The 25,724-nt window shown below is 42.0% G+C and overlaps 1 protein-coding gene across 2 annotated transcripts in view; it reads right to left on the bottom strand.

Annotated features, from left to right (window-relative positions):
• The window catches only part of gpc3 (glypican 3), a 223,139-nt gene that overhangs the window by 13,232 nt on the left and 184,183 nt on the right, over window positions 1-25,724 (bottom strand). For both annotated transcript variants that reach the window (XM_057851009.1, XM_057851010.1), the window contains one exon: window positions 11,243-11,429. In XM_057851009.1, the coding sequence (XP_057706992.1) occupies window positions 11,243-11,429 (187 nt within the window). The remainder of the gene's footprint in view (window positions 1-11,242; window positions 11,430-25,724) is intronic.

Below are 25,724 nucleotides of genomic sequence, written 5' to 3'. Positions count from 1 at the left end.
TCTGGGGTAGTTTTGGGTGATTTTTCGCTTCGAAAGGCGGGAATAAGACTTCGAAACGCCGCTCGGTTCGTGTTAGCATGTTGGCTAGCTGTCACGCCTCCTAGTTTGTTTATGCTCTCTGAAGCTGGGGCAGGTAAATGACAAGAGCCGGAATGAGGAAATGACAAAAGCCGGACTAATTCCGGTGGCTTAAAACATCGTTCGGGAGGTGCAAGAAGTCTACAGTTTTGACCATTATGGAGTAATTTTGCCACGTCGTATGGATTAAATGCATTTTTTCATTTATCACAAGATTGCTAATTGTCATGACCATACCATTTATTTAGCAATTGGGGAAAAATACTTTGATAAAAAGAATATCCTGTAAAAATATTGGAGAAGAGAGATTGAAACAATGACTGATAATTTTGCTGCTCTCTTCGTCGCACTTTCCTCGTTCTGAATAATTTGCGACCCTGCCAAAGGCATTCTCCAGCGGGGGACGATAGAGCGCTATAATAACAGGCAGGGCTAAATGGCAGATTAAAAGACTAATTTCTCATCATCTGCGCATTGCCTATAATGCTATTTAAGATTTTTTTTATGCTCTCACAGGTGCTTTACGGATATGACTACTGATATATGTGGTTGGTGTAATTTTTTATATTTAATGTTACCAATTATCTTGTCGTGTCAAGCACTTTTTGGCTCCTGCTTGCGAAAAACGGTATATGTAAATAAAGATTTACTTTAGATTCATTTGTTTTTACTAATGTGCTCGGATTAATAACCGCAGTTATTGATATCCACAGTACACCACCCAGTGGGATGGCCCGTAAGTTTATTGGGGGGGACAACTAGCATTGTAATCTCATGGGCATATTTTTTTCCAAGCATTTTTCAAGTGCAATGACATTATTGCTTTTCCGTTGTCTTACAAAGGCTAATATTTTTGGTGGGCTGAGAAAATCTGTAGATCTAATTATAGGCCATAATCATATATGACATCATGAGAAAAGTCAATGTCATTCCAGAATTTTCATTTTCTTTCACTTAATTTATAGTTGATCTGCACATAGGCACTCCAGAAACAAAACTATTTGCATATAAGTAATTAAAGAGTTAATACAAAATGTGCCCTTTAAAACAAAGCCTGTACAGTTAGTTTTTTTTATGATGACAGTGTGACCTTGTCTTTATTTAAACTCTCCTGAAAAACACCACCATCTGACACATCTCTCCCTGTCTCATGCGAACCTTTGCCACGTGGTCCGTGCGTAGTCACCACATGAAGACAGTGTACTTGGAAACGTATACAATTCACATGAATCTGCTCTAGGCAACTCAATGGAACATAAAGATTTAACACGCTGCAAATGTAGTGCATACATCCTGAGCCACCAACGCTAATACCAACAGTGTCTGGATTAAGGCTGCTTTGATGAAAACATGTGGTAAACACTACTGTGGAAGAGCGGCGCCGTGTGACTCACCTATCAGGTGCTGAGGGTCAAGAGTCACAGCTGCAGCTAATTTACATGCCAGGTTCTCATTGTGGTCACATGTACGGGTGTTAATTCGACCCACAACCAGGGCACACAATGTTTACGTTTCCCAGTATATCAACCTACAGTTATCAAAAGTGTTTTTCTTGTCCCATTCTACTCTTTCCCTACATTCTTTCACCGTTTTCCTTTTTTTCCACACAAAGACTGAAATTTAGAGAGAGAATTCTACACTCCCTTTGTCAGTCATGTGTTTGACATTGTCGCAATATTTCCCCATATTTTGCTAACCTGCAGTGTTCATAAAATGGTTCCTAAATTCCAGAGGAACAGTTTTCCTTTGGGGTACTTAAAGCAACCAGGCATATGAGTGCAAGGTTATTACAAGAGGTCTATTCATGTGGCTCCTGCTGAGCAAGTTGAGTTCCAGCACACGTCCAGCCGGGCAAAAAAAAACAAAAAAACAAAACAAAACAAAAAAATATATAGCAGAGATGGTGCTCTGGCTTGCATGGCTTATAGACATTGGACTTTTATTGACAGTAATAGACATAAAATCCGTTTCAACTGGGATGGCTGCCATGAAGTGATCATGTTTCACTGCCATTGGACGGGTGTAAGCAATTGATTGATCGCTGCCAGCCCTCACAGTCAAAATGGATTGGGCGTATACCGCTGCCGATGATGACCAAAAAGTTCGGCAATAGGCAATAGTTTTCTAAAAGTGTTTTTTTAACCCAGGTCAAAATGAATCTGTGACCTAGTTGAAGTTTGACATCTATGGGGTTTGTCCATTATATGCAATAGCCTTTGAAAGGCAAACCACTTATAAAATATTTGTGAAGGTTGAAACTTAACTTACATGCTCACTTTGTGGTTGATCACATCCATCCATTCAACTTAGCTGAAAGGTAACACAATTATGGAACCTGTCATACATCTAGGAATCTACAAATAAAAGACTTCAATTCGTTTTGGAAGAAATTTGTCTGTGGTTTTGAGCCAGAATGGAGCTGAAATATATCATATATAAAGGCACACTATTGATTTTGTATTGACTGGTGAGGGACAACTTATTATGCTAACTTAACAAATCAAGTAGTAGTACAAGGAAAAGACTTCATATAGGCTGAACAATCTGAAGCCAGGTGCGAAACCTCAAAGACACAGGTGAGCCCTCATCATGAGCATAAGTATGACACCAACACAGTTCATATAGGCACACATAAAAATTGTGGACGGAACAAAAAAAAAAAACTGTAAATATGTTTGTATATTTTATCTAATGTTGTTTATATATGTATATATATGCTTTTTTTACATAGTTGCTTGGGAATGTGTTTATTGTCTTCAATAGAAGACAGAGCACAAAGTGATATAGGTGACTAAAAAGAAAATACACTGTTTTGTAACACTGTTAAACATGTTCAGACAGAGATTCAGCTCTTAACTGGGAGACAGAGATGCTCACTACTGAAAAAGATTTAAATTGGTAAAAAAAAAAAAAAAAAAACTGCCTCAAACGGTTTAACAGTTCTACAGCACAAACCACAGCAGGGAATGACACATCATCATAGGTCACCGTAAAGAGTGATTTGTGCTTGGCTGTTAGTGGCGAGACAGGGGGCAGGGCGGCGGGGGTTGTCCCCATCCTGGAATAGCTCTCCTGGCCTGGAATGTTCTTGGGAATGTTAGGCAAGAGGAATGATTGGTCAGGAGGGCATGAGTGTGCTTGTGCATGTGTGTCGCAAAGGTAATCAGTCAGTTATGGAATCTGTGTTGAGAGCGAGTGAGGACAGATCAATCATTCCGCACGTTTGGGAACATCCTCATGTGTGTTTGGAGGTTGACAGTCGAGCTGTGTGGGCGTCTCGGCCCCACGTTGGTCCTTTCGCCACCTTATTGTTTTGGCTTCTGGCACCTCTCCGTGTGCGTGTTTGCCTGTGTGATGTGCAGTATCGTCACTGCCTTGCTGTCTTTGTGAAAGCAGATCTGCCTCGTCCATCTAAGAGCCCCACAGCTCAGACAAGCAGCCCATTAGGCCTCATGCTCTGTAGGTTGACCTATGAACCCAAATCCCTCAGTCCCGTATTTGACCAAAACAGGCTGAGAGGCCATGGAAGGTCAGCGTTTTTGAGGGTCATTACAGGCTATCAGCCGCTATCTGTGTGCCTGCCAATGAGAAGGGACTCTCCAAGGTCTGCAAACATTTCTGGTTTTATATGTAAATGGGCCTAAACAGCCTAAGGACAGTCAACCGCAGGACTCAAGCTGGGTACACACATAGCCCTGTTTAAGATCATCTTGTGTACTCAAGATGAAAAATACAGCCCACAACACGCCTTTTCTCTGCAAACGATCCTGATTGTCTCTCAAACGAATTTTCTGTTGTAGTACAAAACCTGATCTGTGAGAGGCATTGTCGTTTTATAATGCACCCAGAAACTCGGTTAGCACAAAGAAAAGGAGTTGTAACAGAAGAAGAGGAAAAAAGAATAGAAGCAGCAAATCTAACGGTACATCGATCTGGATCGACACATTGGTTGGCTAAGCAACGATCCATCAAAATTGATCAAAAACGCATACGAGATTAAACTCCTTATCTTTGAGATGCGTCTTTTTGTTAAAAGAATGGATTTCATTCAAATATCTGAAATGTTTCAGCAACAAAATGATCAAACACTTGCTTTAAGTAAAATGTGATTGATTGTATTAACAATGTACATAATATGATACTAAAGTCCCTTGCATCGAATCGGAATTGAATTATGGCACAAGTTGGAATATCAGAAAATATTGTATTGTCCAAAGACACGCTATGGCAGGGGTGTCCAACTCCGGTCTTCGAGAGCTCCTATCCAGCTTGTTTTCCATGTTTCCCTCTTTCAACACACCTGACTCAAATATCAGGATCGTTATCATGCAGAGCTTGCTGATGAGCTGATCATTTGATTCAGGTGTGTTAAAGGGATCCTCGATCTTTAAGACTAGTAATTCTTTAAAGATAAATGTTAGTATGAGTTATAATAATTTGATATTAAAACCTCTCTTAATGTTTTCATTTGAATAAAGTTTGTAAAATTATTTTAAGTGATAGGGCGCCATTCATGTGACGGTGCAGTGCGTGACGTCACCGGGCCGGTTGCCGAACTTCCAGCGTGTCACTCGTTAGCTACCCCAACATGTTGTCGGTTCTGCCCTTCCAATTTGAACCAGATCGGAAAAGTGAAGAGCAGGACAGCACTGTCGGTCGTTCACAAGACGAGCAGCAAGGGCAAAATGCAGAGCAAGAAATACAGTACCTGATAAGACAAGAGCTGGGCAAAACTGGTGATGTACTCGCAGCAAGTGCGTCTCAATTGCAACGTTTACATCAAGCCAAATATTCCAATTACAATCGGAATATTTGTTCAAACCGAATAAATGTGTTCCATATAAACACCTCATTCGGAATGAACAGGCACAAACCGAATGGAATTTCATTCCAATTCACAGGGGTGGAATATTCCTTTTCCCAAACCGATTAGAAGTAAAATTATATCATGTAAACAGGGAAGCGGAATGGTGTCTGGTTGCGTTCTTTCTGCACATGCTCCGTACTGACGTGGTGACGTCACTTGGTGACGTAAGTAACGTCACATGCAACATGGCTTCCAAGCACACGCACAGCGCACCCACACAACTTTTTAAATGAACGGCGTGTCATTCTGAAGTTTTGTTTCCACTCGAAAAGTTAGAACAGCAGCTGATCTGACGATCGATCTCCATGTTTTGCAACGTGACGCTTTGTTTTGATTAATCTGCGCATGTCAGACGGCAGTTGTCAAACGTCCTTTCGGAATAAAAGCAGACACATGTAAACGCTGGATCGGAATAGATGAAGTGACATGTAAACAGCTGATGTGAAATTTCCATTCGGAATGATTTGAATCGGTATGAATAAAAGTCAGCATGTAAACGTGGCTAATGACAACGGAGCGAGAGAGTGTATGCTGTTGAGAGCTTTGGTTTTTGTTAGCAGATCTTCAAGAGAAGCTATTGCGTTTTCGAACTTATTCCAGTATAATTATGTTGATTGTTAGCGTCCAGAGCTGTTGTGTGCTTTACATACAGTACAGGCCAAAAGTTTGAACACACCTTGTCATTCGTGCAATTTTATTTTCATGTCTATTGACATTATAAACTCTCACTGAAGGTAATAAAACTATGAATGTACACATGTGATAGTCAGAATCGGAGTCGTGTCGTGGCTGTCCTCATTAAATTCGTCATCTGGATCGAGTGTCCTCCATGTCTTGTACATCCAACTCACGTTTAGCTACATTAGGGTGGTCCATATTAAGTGCTCGGCGCACATCAGCTGGCCACTGTACCAATGCATCGGACGTGTTTGGATCAGTTTGAGTAGCACCATCACTCATATTAGGTGAACACTGAACAGACACGCTTACTGCCTGATGAACTGACAGTAGAAGTGAATTATTAGCTTCCTCTGTGACTAGCGGTACGCCTGAAGGTTCGCCTACCGCTGTAGCGACAGGAACGGCTAGGCTGCTAAAGAGCGGCCACCAGTTTGACTTTGGCGCTTTATTGCGCCCATTTCACTCGATATCCGAGGCACGTTGAGGCTTTTTGTGAGGGAAAATAGTTGGAACAACTTTTGGTTTTAGTCTGCGCTTATATCAAACCGCTCCGGTGAGCTCTTTCATAAGTTGTCGACTAAAAGCCTCCAACGCTGTAGGAGAAAAATGGCAAGAACAAAGCCTTGGGTCCTTGCGAAGTTTTACTAGTCTGCCGGCATTTTCCCAAACCTTTCTCCTTTTCTTGTCAACAGGAAATCTGTGGAGGCTCACGTCACTCCCCTTTTTTCCATTTGACTGGAAATTGTATCCAAAAGCAGCACATCATGGCATTTTACTTCGCCAGTTTAGGCAGCAATATGCAATTGTTGTACACACTACACATTTGGAAACATCCCATTTACGTCATCACTCTGAGCCCGCAAAACATGGCGCCAACTATTGGTCAAAATATGTTCTAAATATTATAAAATATTGCCATTGATTTAACATTTTATGTGTTTCTAACAACATATTTCAGTCCAAGAGAACAATTGAGTTTTGTTAGAGCCTACATGTCTTTAAAGTCGAGGACCCCTTTTAAGGAGGAAGTCATGAAAAACAAGCTGGCTAGGGGCTCTCGAGGAGCGGAATTGGATACCCCTGCGATATGGTATCGTGATTAAATTAACTGGTGATTTAAATTTGAAGCTAGGCTTACTTCTAAGTTAACCACATTGTGATTTTAGATTGTGTCGAATGACCTATGAAAAACATTTAGGTTGTTTCCAAGCAAATTTTCACAATCAAAAGCCCCTTTCACAGATACCTAAACACCGTTAAAATGCTGGGATTTAAGCGGGTAGCCCTTATATGTGAGGGCAATTTCCCGGGTTGACTGGCAAGGAGATGACGCGGACATTTACCGAGTCGCATCTTAGTGTAATTTCCGGGACTCTCCCGGAAGCGGTATATGTGAAAGCAGGCGTTAAATTCTGGGGTTACAGCGTTATGGCTAATGACGTAAATATCATGGCGGGGCGATCGTCATTTCCTCTTTCTTCGCAGTAAGACGAAAAGCGGGAAAGAAACATCGCTATTATCAACATAAATTGCTACTGGATCGTGGAGCCGAGGAAGAGTCCATCGTCCATCTTTTGAAATGTGTGTTTAATTTTGTTGCCGATGCCAACTAAAAATGACGTAATGTCCGGGTTATAAAATCGTGCCAGCTGCCCTCCCCGCACAGAGAGTGCCGAGTCAGCAACAAACAACACGGGACAAGTCTGTAAAAGTGCCCTACCCGCATTATTCCCGGGATATTTCTCAATGTGTGAAAGCAATGACGCGGGTAAATCCTACGTCATCTTACACGGGAATTAACTGGGATATGAATCTGAAAGGGGCTAGAGAGTCTATAGCTTAGGCCAACTTAATTTTATCCTCACACCTTGTGGATTTGGTTACTATCGATGACCAACTCTTTTATGTGCATTCTTAACAAAACGCACATCACATCTTTAAGAAACTTGCAGAAGGAAGAAAAACGCTCAAATTAGGCCTGATTATTGGTACTGTGTACCACTCTTAATCTGTTAACTCACCAACAGATGGAAGAAAATGGAGCTTTGCTTATTCAAGCTCTAATGTCCCACTGTGTCAACCTTCAGCAGCTTGTGAAGAAATAGGAGACAGTTTGAATTGTAGAGAGGCGAGACAGTAGAGTCCAGAAGTGAGGGCATTAGGCTCTCACGGCCAAGCCTGCTGGAAGTGATGGCCCTGCAGGATTCCAGTGTTAACCTCTGCTTCTTACTCTCGCTCCCTGCCCAGAAAACCCAAATCTCTGCCACAACATCCCCAACAGGAGGACTACTCCCTTGGCCTTGTTTGCTCAGCTGCACTGGCTTTGTGTCGGCATATTGAGCTCCCTTGTTCCTGCACCGCGGCAGTTTTCTCCCTCTTCTTATGTTTAGTTTCTTTTCTCCGAGCAGTTTGTATCCTCAGTTGTTCTTTGTTTGGTCTGAGGGGAGCTCGTCTGACCATTTTAACTGACAGAAGTGAGGTCAAGAGGTTGATTTGAGGGAGCTACCTGCGGAAGTCTCATGTCTACTGCCTCACAGTGTCATGATGGTGTCAAGATGTACAGTAGTCATGTAAACACCTCTGCGTCTGTTTGGACTGTGCTCATTTTGACTCACTGCAGTGGAAACCTCGTGGTGTGCTTACCAGCCTTAGCAAATAACTCTAATTTGGTCCATGAGCTACTACTTATTAGACTGTGACATACTTTCACAGACTGTCTCATAAATTCAAATACAGGGTCCCTTTAATTGAGATGATGAAACATTACTGTCAACTGTACCCATGCCGAAAAAAAACAAAACAAATTAAATGTCTGTTATACTAAACTTGTCAGATGGTTGCTGTGTGTGTAGGGTTAGTTTTGCTCATTCAATTTAAGTCAATGAAATTTGTGATCGATAGTCAGCGGGTGAGCAATACTGTCGATAACTCTGCCTCATAAAGGTTTCGCCAAACTAGGACCAAACAAAACATTTTAAAAAAAAGTGGAATCTGTAACAACAGCTAAGCAGAACATCGATCATAAAACCTATCTGCAAACTGCCAATTCGAGTTGTCACTGCTTGCATCCTGTGGTTTCAGGCAAGTAAACACGTGCTGTTACGTTGGCCTAGTGGCTTACAGGACAGCGAACTTTCCCACAAGCTTGTACAGGCCACCCTAGGATTACACTTTGCTGTGCTGACAAATTTTCCCTACTTAACACTGGACTACACCACTACAATTATTTATCATCAATATTGGAAGTGTAGACATGTTTTGGGATTACAGTTATAATCACTTTTAGGGTTGTAAAATTAACAGTTCGGGCAGCTGGTCTAAGGGCTGATTTATGCTTCTGCGTTCCGTTGACAACAGAGCGACGGCGTAGACCCTTCGTCGCATTGAGCATTTGAAGTGCTGCGTCAAGGGAACGTGTTGCTCTGTAATTCACTGCCAAGCCACTAGAAGGGTGTGGCTTTGTATGGTTTTGGTGGACTTTGTCGAATTCCTTAGGTTTTCCTCCTGTCATTGCAATGGCAACGGAGATGGAATATGTGTATTTGGAGCTGCAGCTAATCAATATTGAACAGCAAATGTTGTTAATACATATGTTGAGGCGTAGGCGACACAGAAGACATTTGCGGAGGTGTTTGAATGTTTGAAAATGGCAGTGTTGTTGTACTGAACCGGAAACAACATTCTTAGCAGACCAATCACAGTTGACGTTCATGTCATGACGCGTTGATGTGACACGTAGTCAGGACTTTTTGGAGGCGCACGTCAGGCTACGGCATAAGGTCCAAATCGGGTCTGCATTAATGGTGTAGGTCCGCCGTCACTACTAAATAAAAGCATAAATCAGCCTCAAGTAACCCACTATCTTTTTTATGGTTTTGGGGCTACTTGAACAATGAAAAAGTATGACATTGACCGATTATATTTAAGTGGGAATTTAGTGCAACAAAAAAATTAGACCGTTGTAACCATAACCAGTTAGCAAGTTATGGTTGTAGTTAGAACATGTGTTTTATATTTGTCCTTTTCAGCTGTGTATCCTGAAATATGACAATGGCGCACTAGTGTTTAACCCTTTAACACCGAACGTGTCGGCAGCGACGCGTTTACGCATATCGTCTTTGAAGCTTCGTCACGCTGTAATTACATCACCCACGTGCTGCTGGTTGGTCTCGTTTGAAAGTGCGGAAGTTGGTGTCCACACCAGTTTTTATTTGAAGTCAATCGGCCAAGAAAAGATAATGGGAGATAATGTCATTTGAGTTTTATAGTTTTATTGCACTCATAAATATGCATTAAAACGCTGCATGGACCATGTATCCATCTCCATATTTCCATCATTTCTTGTCCTTTTTCAAAACCGAAAGCAGCACAAAAGACTACTTATCCCAAGAGTCGTTGTGATGTCAGGAAGGACGAACCGAATGTGATCATTTTCAATAAATTTCCGAGCGAGGCGCCAACTATTGAAAGGGAGGCATGCGAAGCAAGCAACGGCCGGTTTTGTGCTAAAAAATGCACAACACCGGTTGGTTTGAGCGAGCGACTTTGAAACGTGCGGAATGAATCTAAAACTACATTTAGCACAAGCTAATGCATTATTTCATTAACTCAAGGAAGAAGATGAGTCGTATTTGTCGTTGTTTTCCTCTGATGAATCGGCGTCTCGGCGAGTAGAAGTGACAGTAGAGCGCAAACGGCGAAAGAGTAGGCTGTGTGACATTGTGTGTGACGCAGCTCCGTGACCTGTTCAAGAAGCTTTATTGAGTGCGCAAAAAAAAAAAAAAAAAAAAGATTGGGTCGCATGCCTGAAAAATTTGAATTGAACTACTTGTCAATATTTTTTAAAATATTTTTTTTCAATGTTATATATATTTTTTCTTCACTATAATCTTTTCAACTTTTATGTAGATGTGTGTTCAAGAAGCTTGATTGCATGTACGTATATACTTTTGATAAGGTGATGGGTACAACAAACCCTTCCAAACCCTTTTTGTGGTAGATGATATATATGATTTTTTTTCTCACTATTTTGCACACTATATAACCTGTTTTGACCATAGTATATGTAAAGGCCAAAAACGCCTATGACCATACCTGCTGTTTGTGTTGAATTGTCAAACATAAAACTATTCAATCTTATTTTTTTCTATTGAATGTTTATCCTAACAAGTTGTATAAATATTATCAAGCTTCAAAACGGTTGGTCGAGCATGTTTGGTTGTCAATGGGACGTCAACATTACAAATTTTGAAACAATATTTTGTCTTTTTGGGTCCAAAATGTGGATTATAATTGGTTAGTGAAGAAAACAACAGTTTAGACATGAAGTTCAAGGTGTCCTGAAAAAAGGGACCCAATTTGGCCATTGTAAACAATTTTTTCTTTGAAATATAAAGGCAACATCAAATGCATGCAAATTCGGCCAAAATAGGCTTAGGTGTTAAAGGGTTAATCAGCTTGACCAATGAGCAACCAGACGTTGTTTTACATACCGGATGACCGGTTAGGAACAGTCCTTCATTGTACCTAATATTACCAGCTTTTGTAGCGTATTGGTAAGTTGAGTAGCTACCATGTAATGGACAACGGGGTCATAAATGAATGCATGCGTCTCACCTGCAAAAACGCGTAACCGTTTTCGTCGTGGTGGTGGTCCCAGGCCAGACACGCCAGCACACTCATCCTCATCATCACAGTCACCACTCTGAAATCCCTCTTCGCCTTCATCGTTCCACCCCTTCACCACACCTGTGCGCGTCTGGGCCCGCCATCGTTTTTCGGATACGGTTACATGCCGCAGCAACTGTGGGGGAAACAAGAAGTCGTAAAGCCTATCAATACATTGATATTAATGCTAATTTAAGATGCATTTTATACTGTACACCAAAATCATTTTCATTCAGCGAGCTCTAAACGTAATCCATCCATCCACTAATTTGTTCTGCACTTGTTCTCTTCATTCTGTTGTCTAAAAGCTGGACAGAACTTTAGGTCCACCAAAAATGACAAAAAGGCCCTCCCATTTGCTGATCCCCAGTTCAGGATGTATCCACAGGTAGAACACAGCCCAACCGTGAAAAGAAGGTTCGGAAAACGTTACTGTCAGAGAACTTAAAAAGAACATACAGGCAGCGGAACTAGTCTGGACTGTTAGCTCAGTAGTCAGTATGCTTAACTGCTCCTGTGATAGTGCTGAGTTAAACTTGGTTGGAGCGGAGGGAGGATGAGGACAGGAACACAGTGATGTCATCACCACCATCAGACCGGTTACTACCCATGCACACATTTTTTTTTTTACAGCCATTTGCTGTAGAACAAAAAGCGATAATCTACCCATTTAATTTTTTTTTTTCTTTAACGATAGTTTGTTTACTTGTGAGTAAACCATTTACAGTTTTATTTTTTTTAATGGTACAAATCTGGCAATTACAGCTGCCAGTATTATATCATACTGTAAATTGTTTTTATTTTGTATGTTTTTATTTTCATTTTATAATAAACCTTTGTATACATTGCAATATAGAAAACGGATGACCTGAACAGGAACAAATAATTTGCAATCAGACAAACAATTGTTTGGACTTGGACTTGACCTCTTTGTTCAGTCTGAATCTTCGTCATTTGCAGAAATGTTACCTTTTCTATACCAAAATGCTACAGTTCATTGAGTAATTTGTGTTTGAAAATCAGTCATGTCGCTCAGTATTTAATTTGTATTGTAAATGAAATCTAACTTGTGGCTAGGATCTGTCAATTGTTATTCTTCACATTTGTTCATTTATTCCAACAGATTATTAATGCAAGTTGGCGTTTTGGCTGAAGAGCATCTTAACTCCAATACTTGCCAAGAATTTTACAGAAGCTTCAAATGTGTTTGCGCGAAACATAACGGAAGTGTTTACGAGCACTGTGGCAATCTCATCTCGGAAATCAACACGGAATTGTGCAAGTCAACTTCAGTGTGTAATTCTTTTATTAAAATCATGTGAAACATTTCAAGTTGAAAGAGGCAACATTCTTATGATGCATTACCAACAGAGGAATGAGGGGCGAAAAGTTCATTCTTGTACCTACTGGTGAAAAACATGTGAGTGAGTGCAGCGACCTCACCTGTCACTCTCTGACTATATTTCCACCTCCGACACATCGCACATGATTGAGAGCCCAGCAAAGCTAACAGATGTGCTAAATTCCAGCTGCCTTTCTTGCGAGTCCTCCTTTCATCTCACCGCTGCGCCTCCTTGTATGCTTTTTATTGCGTTCCTTCCTATCAGCATACGTCAGCATTCATGTTGTGTTGTTGTTTTAGTTGTTTGGGCTTTCTCTGGGAGAAAATTAATGTCATATGTGCCGTGTCTCCGGTCAGCTGGGATTGTACTTTGTGTTTGCGTGAGTGTTTAAACAAGAAGGAAAGACAGCTGAAGTATAAAACTAATCACAAAATTACGTCAGTCAGAGGATAAACAAGACTGCTCTGCTTTTGTCCATACAAACTAGTCAATCCAGGTTTTACAAGTGACATAAACTCTAGGATTAAGACAGAGGGAACATACAATCTCTTGACGGCTGCCTAAACAAACTTCCATTTATTTCCGAACATTTTTAAAAGGCAGTCTGCATACACATTAGGATGAACAAACAGCCCACCATAGGCAGAATGGATGATACATAGGTGAGACAAGAGGTGTCACTCGAGAACAAATTCTCTCAATGATGAGTGGGAGTTAAATCTACTAAACCGACTTCTTAAAGAGAGAACTGTGTTTGTCCACCTCGGCCAGAGTCCTCCATAGATTTACTGACTTGGAGAAATTCCTTCTCATAGTCCCTAGCAACCCGCTTAGATTTTGTGAGAGAGCCTTGTAGCCCGTCTAAGGCAAACAAACACTTGAAAAGCAGCACGATGAAGAAATGGGACTGGGAATTTTTAGGAGGTGGAGAAAAGCATTTTAAAATAACATTATGACAACACCAAAAGTAACAGTGCCTCAGTCTAAGGTTTGTGTAAGCACCGCCACGTGTAACTGATCACCTGCGAGCATACACACCTCAACACAAACATTCAAACTACAATTTTAAAATATACTCACTGACTCGACATGTCAAAATTTTCACAGATGCACATGTAGATTTACTGCAATTTTCTGACAGAATGATAGTTAACGTCGAGATCACAATTAAAAGATATAAATACCAACAAAGGCACAGCAGATGAGAATTAAGATGTTTTTCAGGAATTATAAAAAGAAGTGGGTAGCGTAATTATAGCAGTGGTTGAAGAGGGCAGTGGTCCTGCGTGGTGCCCTTTTCCATGAAGGGGTGGGCCTTTGGGCCTCTGTGGCAGGGCGCGGCGGCATCTCTCCACGGGCTGCCATTGCTGTAGCAGGGAAGGTTGGATTGTATGTTTGTTTCATAAGTAACATGGTTTGAACCGTGATCTGAACAGAGACTCTAGATCAGGGTTGTCCAAACTTTTTGCGAAGGGGGCCAGATTTGGTGTGGTAAAAATGTGGGGGCCGACCTTGGCTGACGTCCTTTACGTAGAACAATATATTTAAGCAAATTTTAGCAAGCCATTCTGTGTGTCACATTTAAGCACTTTGAATTGCCTTGTGTTGAATTGTGCTATATAAATAAATTTGCCTTGCCTTGCCTTTGCTTTATTTTTTTGTTTTTTAGTAATTTCAACAATCTCGCAACTAGCCTTTGTGGCGGTCTCTTTCGACTCTCGGGCTCTTGCGAAATACTGCTGCTGTGAAATTAAACTGGCTTCAAGTTGCTTCAATTTCTCGCTGCGTATCTTCCCTGTAATCTTGTCGTACATGTCAGCGTGTCTTGTTTGGTAATATCGCCTCACACTGAACTCTTTAAAAACAACGACTGTCTCTTTGCAAACAGTTGTTGTTTTAGTGAAGAAATAGTCAAATTTCCACCTATCCTTAAAGTGTCGGCTGTCGCAGTTCACTTTCTTTTTTTGTTGATTTTCGCCATTTTAGAAAATTGGAAGTAAAGGGTCACACAGGGTAATGTTGCTTAGAGTGCTGCTGCCTTTTAGTGGGTAAATGAGGAGCAGCATTTAGTTTGTAAGCTACTTCATATGCTGGTAGCAGTACTGATGACCAATTTATTAAGTCTGTATGCGGGCCAGACGTTATTGATTTTATGACACAGGCTGGGGGCCAGATGAAATTTGACCACGGGCCGCATTTGGCCCCTGGGCCGGACTTTGGACATGTCTGCCCTAGATTCATCACAAGACAAACCTGAAGTTGGTTGACGGTGAAGTTTTTGTGGAATTAAACAAGCACATAATAGCAAATCAAAATGGATGATGGGACCAGATAAAAGTTGTGTTTTCCATTTGTTGGCTGACATGACAGCATTTATTTTATGTATATATGGCAGAAAACACTCAAGTGAATTGAAGTTCTGCTCTGAGACCCCCAATTTAGAAAAATTTCAAAATTGTCCTATATGCATGTGTGATACATCATTGGAAAGCTTATAATCTCAAATTTCTGGAGGAAGAAAAATTTGAACAGGAGGGCATTTAAAAAAAAAACCCTAAACCCTAACTCGAGGTGAGAGCATGAGAGAGTGAAATTACATACACCACGATTTTAAGTGTTTGACAAGATATTATTGCATAATTACCTTGTTTTGATCCCAAAACTCTATGTAGCATGTCTTACCGAGTGTCAAGAAACAGCTGTGAATGGCCACAGCCGGACTTTTGGGGGATTTTATGGGTGAAACACGGTAATATAACAAGGGTCGCAATGCAGAAATCGCAGACATCAAGGAGTGGTCGAGATTTTCCTTTTCAAATATTTACCCTTTTAAAAGATTTTTTTCTTCAAATTTTGTGTGTTTGGATTGATTATTTATCATCAAGAATATCAGGGAAAATGTGACAGTCATAAAAAAAAAAAATAAAAAAAAAAAAATACAATTAAGCGAAAGTTATGAGGTAGATATCCGTGACTTATTTACAGACACTAGTTTTTTCATAGTGACGTAATTCCTTAAAAGTTTAAAGTGAATGATTTTTTTTTTTTTTTTTTTTTTACTAAATATTAGACATCAATTAATGATTCTAAGCTAAATTGATAGACATTTAGAATAACAAATATAATTACTTACCTTCTTTTTATGGCTGGGTTGACACAAAAGTGTCTGTAAATGGGGGTCTCCAGGGTAAAACGGACAAATAAAAAATAGTTTGGGGGCTTACTGCACCATTATATTGCTATGGCAGCACATAGACATTGTTCTATCAAACCCAACTGCTCTTTTGGGTTAAAATACAGCAGTTTATTTTAAAGAGGGGTGCAAGAGCAGAAACTGCTTTTCCAGCCTTGTCTGTGGTTTCCACCATATCTTTACATAAAAAGGAACTAAAAAGGGGAAAAACTGAAAATATTTTCTTCTGTATTTATTTTAAAATTGTTATTGTAAATATTAATTTTTAATTAAGAAAAAAAAAGTTTTCCGCTCCATTGACGCTGTCAATTTCAGCCAATGAGTTAATGCTTGTCCCCCCCCCTCGCGTCCCCACAAAAAGCTGGCAACACGCATTTAACACAAGTGTGAGCCTCCAACAGGCTGTTGGTTCTTCATTCCCTAGCACAAATCACACCAAGGAAATGCTCACTTTACAGAGGCTAAACAAAGTTGTGTGGAATTATGCTTAATGCAAGCCAGCCCAGACCGAAAGACAGAAACCACAAGGGTGTCATTGCCTCCCACACAGGACATGAACTCCACACAGGGTCACTGCTGGACACAACAGCTGCAACTGAGCCACAGTGGACCTGCGCTGATACACTGGTGGAGTTTTTTCTTTCATAACAATGCATGAAAAATAGGGCAAAAACAGAACAGAAACATGTATCATCTTGTGTGTATATAGAGAGTGAATGGGCGCTGCTGCAGGTGACAGACAGCAGTTGAGAAATGAAGACAGAACATGCTAGGAAAAAAGGGTCTCCTTGCGGTTATTTTCTTCTCAATGCAGCGGACACGTCTGGACAAGACGCTCATGACTCGGCCCAGACGGAATCTGCTGCTCGCAGAGTTTCTATCAATGAGTCAACATATCTACAAATCTAATCTACACAACTTGGGGCCCAAGTTCCCCAAGAGACTACTGCTTTTCATACATACCGTATCTATTTTTGAAAGTCTTGGTTTCACCATGTTATTCGAACTAAAAATGCACAATTGCTTGACAAAATGTCAAAGTATATTGACTGGTAGTTAGAAAGTAGTGTGAAGAAGCATTATATAAATAATAAATGAGGAAGAAACTTCAAGTTTTTAATTGAGATTTAATTCAATCTACTGTCTTGTTCATGACCAGCTTGTCACACCTCACGATAAATGTCACAAATAGTCATTGTGTTGGCACATCAACTGCCTTTCTGACCAAAAAGGTAAACGGACTTAAAACGTGTTGCCTTTTTTTAATCATCAAAATTTTTTCTCGACAAATCGTTCATATTTTTTCAACAATTAAAGCGATCCACGAATAGAAAGACATTTAGTTCTTGAAAGATAAACATTATTATGAGTTAAAATAATTTGATATTGAAACCCCTCTTGATGTTTTCATTTCTGTACAATTTGTAAAATTAGTTCAACTAGTAGGTCACCATTGTTGTTGAATTCGCAGGGTGGTGACGTCACATGGTTATGCTGTCGGGCTTCCAGAGTATGACTCTAGCGACATCATAAACATGTCATCTGTTCAACCCTTTCAATTTAAACCCGAAGGGAACATTAATGAGTATGACAGCACTTTCACAAAACAAGAAGCAAAAACAAAATGAACAGGAGAGATTGGATTAGACGAGCCGAGAGTAAGAAAAAAAAAAACGGTGTTCTGCCAAAATGTGCTTCACCGGCGAAACATCTGCAAGAGGCCAATTTAATACCCAAAGTACTCCCATGCGTTTTCAGCATGTTTTGTTTAGATGCATACAGACAGAACATACTAAAGATGCTGATGAAAGAAAATACTTAAATGTAGTAATATCAAATAAGGGTAGTTTAAATATGCTACGTGACTATTGACCTCAACAGATTAACATTCTGCTTTAAAACTACTTCAAGAAAACACAATGCTTAAAAAAGTATGTAAAAGTATGAGAGTGAAACACATGCAAAAAGTATTTTTAGGCAATTAAAAGGTATTAAAAGACTCAATAAAAAAACAAATAGTAAGTACTCGTCGCTTTTAACCGATGAGCGCATGTGTTGGACGTCTCGCCGCGTAGAAGGAATTGCAGTAACCCGGTAGTATCCGTCGAGTGACAGTGACAATCGACGATTCTACATCATCAACCCGAGCGTCCATTGCGTGCCTAAAACATGGCACCCACCGTAGGTGAAAACATGTACTAAATATTATCGATTTTTAAATCAATGCCAATATTTTATGTGTTTCTAATAACATATTTTATATTATTATAAAAGAGAACAATTGTGGCTTATTAGAACCAACAAGTCTTAAAGTCCGAAGTACCCTTTAAAAACAGTTAACAGGTGTCCTAATACTGTAAAGGTGTATGACATGTTTGTTTTGTCAAAATACCCCAAAAGATAAAGAATTAAAAGATCATTAGACACACGATTTTCAAAAGTTTTTCTGATTGTTGATTTCTGATTTTATGACTGTATACCTACTTCGGACCCCACCCTATCCCCCCGTAATAGAGTACAAAGTTGTCCCTTAACACTCTTTGAATTATTAGTGCAGTTAAAAAGTGTATACCTTTAACCATAAAACAGCCAATAAAATACTACTACTACTACTAATAATAAACAAAGATGTATAAGACCGATCGGTCAGTTATCAGTTAACATCCAAAACAAACAAACAAACACCAGAAAAGCACCGTGATGACGAAATGATTCATGGTATTTTAGAGCGAAAAAACATGAAAAATGAGAACACCCAAAATAAGTGTGGCCCTGTGTGGAGCAGAGTTTGTGCAAACACAGCCATGTGTAACTTACCACCTGCCAGCACACACACACACCTCAGCACATAAACATTTTAAACTGCTCGTTACTAACTCATCAGACATTTCATTAGGTCGACTGGCACAATCTAATGACTACAACCCCCACACTTTAGCTAAACAGTTGGAGAGAATATATATTGTTTATCCAAATACTAAAAGAGCAAATGTATGGATCATTTTGTGGTGGACTTGTGAGGTCATACTGAACATCAGGGGATATGGTACTTTGTTTCTCAGTCACTTAACTAAGCAACTCCTGTTTTATGGTGTACAACAAACACAGTGGTAACCATTCCTCTTGTAAATGCTATAAAAAAGTGTACAGACGCTGTCGCAACAAAAACTGTCAACTCATCAAGACCATGACCATTTTCTTCCAAATGTAATATGCAATTAAAATTAAAGTACCACATTACCTCACTGCAACAATATGTCAAAATCCAGGATTTGCTTGGAACAAAGTCCAAGTGCCACACACATACTCGAATAAAGTGAGTGGGATTAGTCTTGTCTGTCTGGGGCAACATACTGTAGATTTAAAAGGTAGCCTCATGTAAATCTATGTCTAATTTAAAAAAAAAAAAAAAAAAAAGGAAATAAACTAACCCTTTATACAGTGGGGCAAATAAGTATTTAGTCAACCACTAATTTTGAAAGTTCTCCCACTTGAAAATATTAGAGAGGCCTGTAATTGTCAACATGGGTAAACCTCAACCATGAGAGACATAATGTGGAAAAAAAACAGAAAATCACACTGTTTGATTTTTCAATAATTTATTTGCAAATCATGGTGGAAAATAAGTATTTGGTCAATACCAAAAGTTCATCTCAATACTTTGTTATGTACTCTTTGTTGGCAATAACGGAGGCCAAACGTTTTCTGTAACTCTTCACTAGCTTTTCACACACTGTTGCTGGTATTTTGGCCCATTCCTCCATGCAGATCTCCTCTAGAGCAGTGATATTTTGGGGCTGTCGTTAGGCAACACGGACTTTCAACTCCCTCCACAGATTTTTATGGGGTTGAGATCTGGAGACTAGCTAGGCCACTCCAGGACCTTGAAATGCTTCTCACGAAGCCACTCCTTTATTGCCCTAGCTGTGTGTTTAGGATCATTGTCATGCTGAAAGACCCAGCCACATCTCATCTTCAATGCCCTTGCTGATGGAAGGAGATTTTCACTCAAAATCTCTCGATACATGGCCCCATTCATTCTTTCCTTTACACAGATCAGTCGTCCTTGTCACTTTGCAGAAAAACAGCCCCAAAGCATGATGTTTCCACCCCCATGCTTCACAGTGGGTATGGTGTTCTTCGGATGCAATTCAGTATTCTTTCTCCTCCAAACACGAGAACCTGTGTTTCTACCAAAAAGTTCTATTTTGGTTTCATCTGACCATTACACATTCTCCCAGTACTTTCTTCAGCAGGGGGACACGTCTGGCAGTGCAGGATTTGAGTCCCTGGCGGCGCATTGTGTTACTGATAGTAGTCTTTGTTACTGTGGTCCCAGCTCTCTGTAGGTCATACACTAGATCCCCCCGTGTGGTTCTGGGATTTTTGCTCACTGTTCTTGTTATCATTTTGAGGCCATGGGGTGAGCTCTTGCATGGAGCCCCAGATCGAGAGAAATTATCAGTCGTCTTGTATGTCTTCCATTTTCTAATAATTGCTCCCACAGTTGATTTCTTTACACCAAGCGTTTTACCTATTGCAGATTCAGTCTTCCCAGCCTGGTGCAAGTCTACAATTTTGTCTCTGGTGTCCTTCGACAGCTCTTTGGTCTTAGCCATAGTGGAGTTTGGATTGTGACTGACTGAGTTGTGGACAGGTGTCTTATATACCGATAATGAGTTAAAACATGTGCCATTAATACAGGTAACGAGTGGAGCCTCGCTAGACCTCGTTAGCAGAAGTCAGACCTCTTTGACAGCCAGAAATCTTGCTTGTTTTTAGGTGACCAAATACTTATTTTACACTCTAATTTGGAAATAAATTCTTTAAAAATCAAACAATGTGATTCTCTGTTAGTTTTTTTTTCAATATTCTGTCTCTCATGGTTGAGGTTTACCCATGTTGACAATTACAGGCCTCTCTAACTTTTTCAAGTAGGAGAACTTGCACAATTGGTGGTTGACTAAATACCTATTTGCCCCACTGTAGGTAACTCATTCATCTCATTGGCTGCCATTGACGGCACTACACGTCCAGTGCATTTTGGGAGAGGCTAGCAGTTAATCATCGCCCTCCCAGTCAAAATGGATTGGAGGTCGAGTGCGGTCAACTGCACTGAAGCATGAACAGTCACAGCCAGTCCTCCTAGTTTAAATGATTTGGACATTTATTGTTGTCAATGGCCAGCAATGAGTTAAGAACAATGCAATTGCTTTTTGATTTATTATTATTATTTTTTTTTTTTTGATTGACTTTAGATTTTGGGGGCCCGAAACAGAGAGTATTTATGGTTTTATTCATTTCAACTAATTATGTTTTTGTACATCATTTATTCATAAAAAGTCTAGTTAAAAATAATTATGAGTAATACAATATATTGTTATAATAGATATGTACGTATAATATATCACATTTTGGGTCATGTAGCCCAAAATATTTACATTTGATATAAGTGTGGCTTACATGACCCAAAGGCAAAGTCCATATATTTGGGCACCAGGTCTTTATGAGGTTAGTTTTTTTTTTTTTTTTTATTTTTTTTATTAAATTAACAAAAAAATAGTCACTTGCCTTATAAACAGTTAATTTATCTCTGTGTTTAAAAAAAAAAAAAAAAAAAAAAAAAAAAAAACTGATTTTAAAGAAAGTTACAGAAGTATGTTGATTAGTTTTTGCATTATCCTGCTATATTCAAAAAAGTGAAAAATTAGAAAAACTTCAGGATCATATTTTAGCTTAATTCAATCCTTTTGACATCAGCCGTAAAATTTCACCCATCATTTGTCTCGCTATATGACGACATGCTCAGAATACAACGATTTACAACAGCGTCGCAATGTCATGTCTTTCCGCAAGACGGTATTATTGTTATTGAAACATCAGCAAGGAAGTCGCCAGCTTCGTCAGGTTTTTAATAATTTATTTCAGAACTTGTTTAACACAACACGGCTACTGTCCGCAGTAGACGACGCCAAAAATAACAGAACATGAAGTAAAAAATTCCCAGTCTCTGCACCTCTATCATCCTCTCGTCAGACAAACGGTGCATTTCGGAACAACATGCAAAACTCACTCGCCACATGAGAACCGGATTCGTTACATTATCAATATTAATTATTATATTATTGTTCTGAGTTGTATTTAGAATTTATTTGTTTTGCTATGTGTACTTGCTATTTGTGATTGTACCTGCAGTATTAATGAAGGATTTAGCGTAGGTTTTTGGTCTGTGGAACCAATTACCGTATTTTTCGGACTATAAGTCGCAGTTTTTTTCATAGTTTGGGTGGGAGTGCGACTTATACTCAGGAGTGACTTATGTGTGAAATTATTAACATATTATGATATCATTTCACATGTTATTTTGGTGTTTTGGAGTGACACTGATGGTATGGTAAACTTGTTAGTGTTAGGGTTGCGTGAGCAAGAGGGGATCCCAAAGCAGACACACAGGGGGTGAGAGGAGTAATCGTTTATTGGCGATCACGAGAATGTGGCTGGGGTGGATGACTTGGCTCGTGGTAGATGAGCTGGCGTAAGACGAGGAGGCTCGGAAGCAAGGCAGGCGTGGAATCCGACAAGGGGCGCGCAGAAAACAGGACCTGGGACAAGAGCAAGGAAGTCGTAAGCCAGTGAGCAAAGATATCATATAGGAATGCGAGAAACAACTGACGTAGGAAACAGACGAGTTGATCTGGCGACGAGGTGAGGCGTCCACTGGCTTTTAAAGGCTGCTGATGGTGATAGCCTGCACCTGTGGCCGCTCCACCCGTCTGACCTCCAACCTGTAATTAGGATAAAATATGCACACCTGCCGGAGGCAGTTGAGAACTCAGGAGTGAGGAGCAGAGGCCCTAACAGGACCCCCCCTCCCACGGGCGCCACCCGGCGCACGACGAAGGCGATCAGGGTGGGCGCGGTGGAAATCCCGAATGAGCGCCCGAGACAGCACCCACCGGGACGGGACCCAGGAGCGCTCCTCAGGACCATAACCCTCCCAGTCCACGAGGTACTGAAGACCCCTACCGCGGCGGCGGACATCCAACAGGCGCCGCACACGGTAAGCAGGACCCCCATCGACCGACAGAGGTGGTGGAGGGGGCGGAACAGGGGGGGACAAGGGACTCGTTGAGACAGGCTTCACGTGGGAGACATGGAAGGTAGGGTGGACACGGAAGTGGGCTGGGAGCTTGAGGCGAACGGCAGCAGGATTCACCACCTTCTCAATCACATAGGGTCCAACAAACCGGGGAGTCAACTTTGCAGACCCCGTCTTCACCGGCAAGGACTTGGATGAAAGCCACACCTGTTGGCCAACTACATAGACAGGCGCAGGCGTGCGGCGGCGGTCAGACTGCGCGCGGGACTTATCGGAGGCACGTAGGAGTGCAGAGCGTGCCTGCTCCCAGACTCTGGAGCACCGATTGACATGGCTCTGGACTGACGGGACCGCAATGTCTTGCTCCTGCGAGGGAAACAGCGGGGGTTGGTAGCCCAAAGAGCAATGGAATGGGGACATACCGGAGGAGGCGTTAGGCAGGGAGTTGTGCGCGTATTCAATCCAAGGGAGCTGGTCACTCCAAGTGTTGGGATGGGCCTGTGTGGTACAGCGGAGGGCTGCTTCGAGCTGCTGGTTTGCGCGCTCGCATTGCCCGTTGGTTTGTGGGTGGTACCCAGAAGACAGACTAACACCGATACCTAGTGCAGCACAGAAAGCCCTCCAGACCTGTGATGTGAACTGCGGTCCTCTGTCGGAGACTATGTCCACTGGGATGCCATGTAGGCGGAATACGTGGTGGGTGAGCAGATCAGATGTTTCCTTGGCTGAAGGGAGCTTGTGAAGGGGGACGAAATGGGCTGCCTTGGAGAATCTATCCACCACTGTGAGAATGACTGTGTTGCCTCTGGAAGGAGGGAGACCGGTTACGAAATCCAGGGCGATGTGTGACCAAGGGCGACTCGGGATGGGCAAGGGTCGGAGGAGTCCGGAGCTGGGTTTGGTGGATGTCTTGCTACGGGCGCAAACGGTACAGGCGAGGACAAATGATCTTGCGTCTTCTGACATGGAAGGCCACCAAAACCGCTGGCGCAGCACGGCAAGCGTCCTTCTGATGCCGGGGTGGCAAAAGAGGCGGGACGAGTGCGCCCACTCCAGCACCTGGGAACGTAGGGACTCGGGAACAAAGAGGTCAGACTGAGGGCCCTCTCGGGGGTCCGGGTGTTCACAGTGGGCTTCCTTCACCTTTTTCTCGATCTCCCACTCCATCGAGGCAAGAAAGCAGGTCTGGGGTAGGATGGGAGCGGGATCCTCCTTTGGTTCGCTGGCCTGGAACTGGCGTGAGAGGGCGTCTGGCTTGGCGTTTTTTGAACCTGGGATGTAAGACAGAGTGAAGTTGAAACGGGAGAAAAACAAGGCCCACCTCGCTTGTCGTGGGTTTAGTCTCTTTGCTGACTTCAGGTATTCAAGGTTCTTGTGATCGGTTAACACGAGGAAGGGCTGGGATGTTCCCTCCAGATGGTGGCGCCATTCTTCCAAGGCCATCTTGACTGCCAAGAGCTCTCTGTCCCCGATGCTGTAGTTTCGCTCAGCAGGAGACAGCCTCCGGGAGAAGTAAGCACATGGGTGCACCTTGCCATCAGCCGGCCGCCGTTGTGACAGAACTGCACCCACGCCAGTCTCTGAAGCGTCGACCTCTACAATGAATTGAAGAGACGGGTTAGGCGGGACCAACACAGGTGCTGAAGTGAAACGGGCCTTGAGGTCTTTGAAGGCGGAACTGGCAGCGTCAGACCAACAGAATCGTGTGGTGGTAGAGGTGAGGGCTGAGAGAGGGGCTGCAACCCTGCTGTAATTGCGGATGAACCTGCGGTAGTAGTTGGCGAATCCGAGAAAGCGCTGGAGCTGCTTTCTGTCCGAAGGGCGTGGCCACTCAAGGACCGCCGCCACTTTGGCCGGGTCCATACGAAACTGCCCTTTGCCCACAATGTGGCCAAGAAATGTTGTTTCGGCGACGTGAAACTCGCATTTCTCAGCCTTCACGAAGAGCCTGTTTTCGAGGAGACGTTGGAGGACCTGACGGACATGATCTTCGTGTTCTGAGGGGGTGCGTGAGAACACCAGGATGTCGTCGAGGTACACCACCACAAATCTGTTAATGAAGTCCCTGAGGACATCGTTGACCAGGTTCTGGAAAACTGCAGGGGCGTTTGTGAGGCCAAAAGGCATGACCAGGTATTCATAATGCCCTAAGGCCGTATTGAATGCAGTTTTCCACTCATCGCCTTCCCTGATGCGGACGAGGTGATAAGCACGGCGCAGGTCAAGCTTACTGAAAACTGTAGCGCTATAGAGGGGGGTGAATGCGGAGTCGATGAGTGGAAGAGGGTACCTGTTCTTAATGGTAATGTCGTTCAGGGCTCGATAGTCGATACAGGGCCGCAGGCCGCCATCCTTCTTGCCCACAAAGAAGAATCCTGCACCGACCGGGGAGGAGGATGGACGGATGGTACCAGTGGCCAGGGATTCGGTGATGTACTCCTCCATCGCCTCCCTCTCTGGTTCTGAAATGTTAAACAACCGACCCTTGGGAAGGGCAGCACCAGGAAGGAGATCGATGGCGCAGTCGTATGGACGGTGAGGTGGGAGCGACATGGCATGATCTTTACTAAACACCTGCCAGAGGTCATGGTAGCATTCTGGAACAGCCGACAAGTCAGGTGGCTCCACCTTCTGGACAGGATACGACGGCACTAGTGCAGATTTGAGACAATTATTGTGACAGAATTCACTCCATGCAGTCAGTTTTGGATGGGTCCAATCAATGGAGGGATTGTGTTTCCTAAGCCACGGTAACCCGAGGACCAATGGAGTGTGGGGGCTTACAAAAACAAGGAA

The sequence above is a fragment of the Corythoichthys intestinalis genome, chromosome 11 (genome assembly GCF_030265065.1).
Source record: "Corythoichthys intestinalis isolate RoL2023-P3 chromosome 11, ASM3026506v1, whole genome shotgun sequence".
In the NCBI taxonomy this organism is placed as follows: domain Eukaryota; kingdom Metazoa; phylum Chordata; class Actinopteri; order Syngnathiformes; family Syngnathidae; genus Corythoichthys; species Corythoichthys intestinalis.
This window is presented reverse-complemented; position numbering and strand designations above follow the sequence as displayed.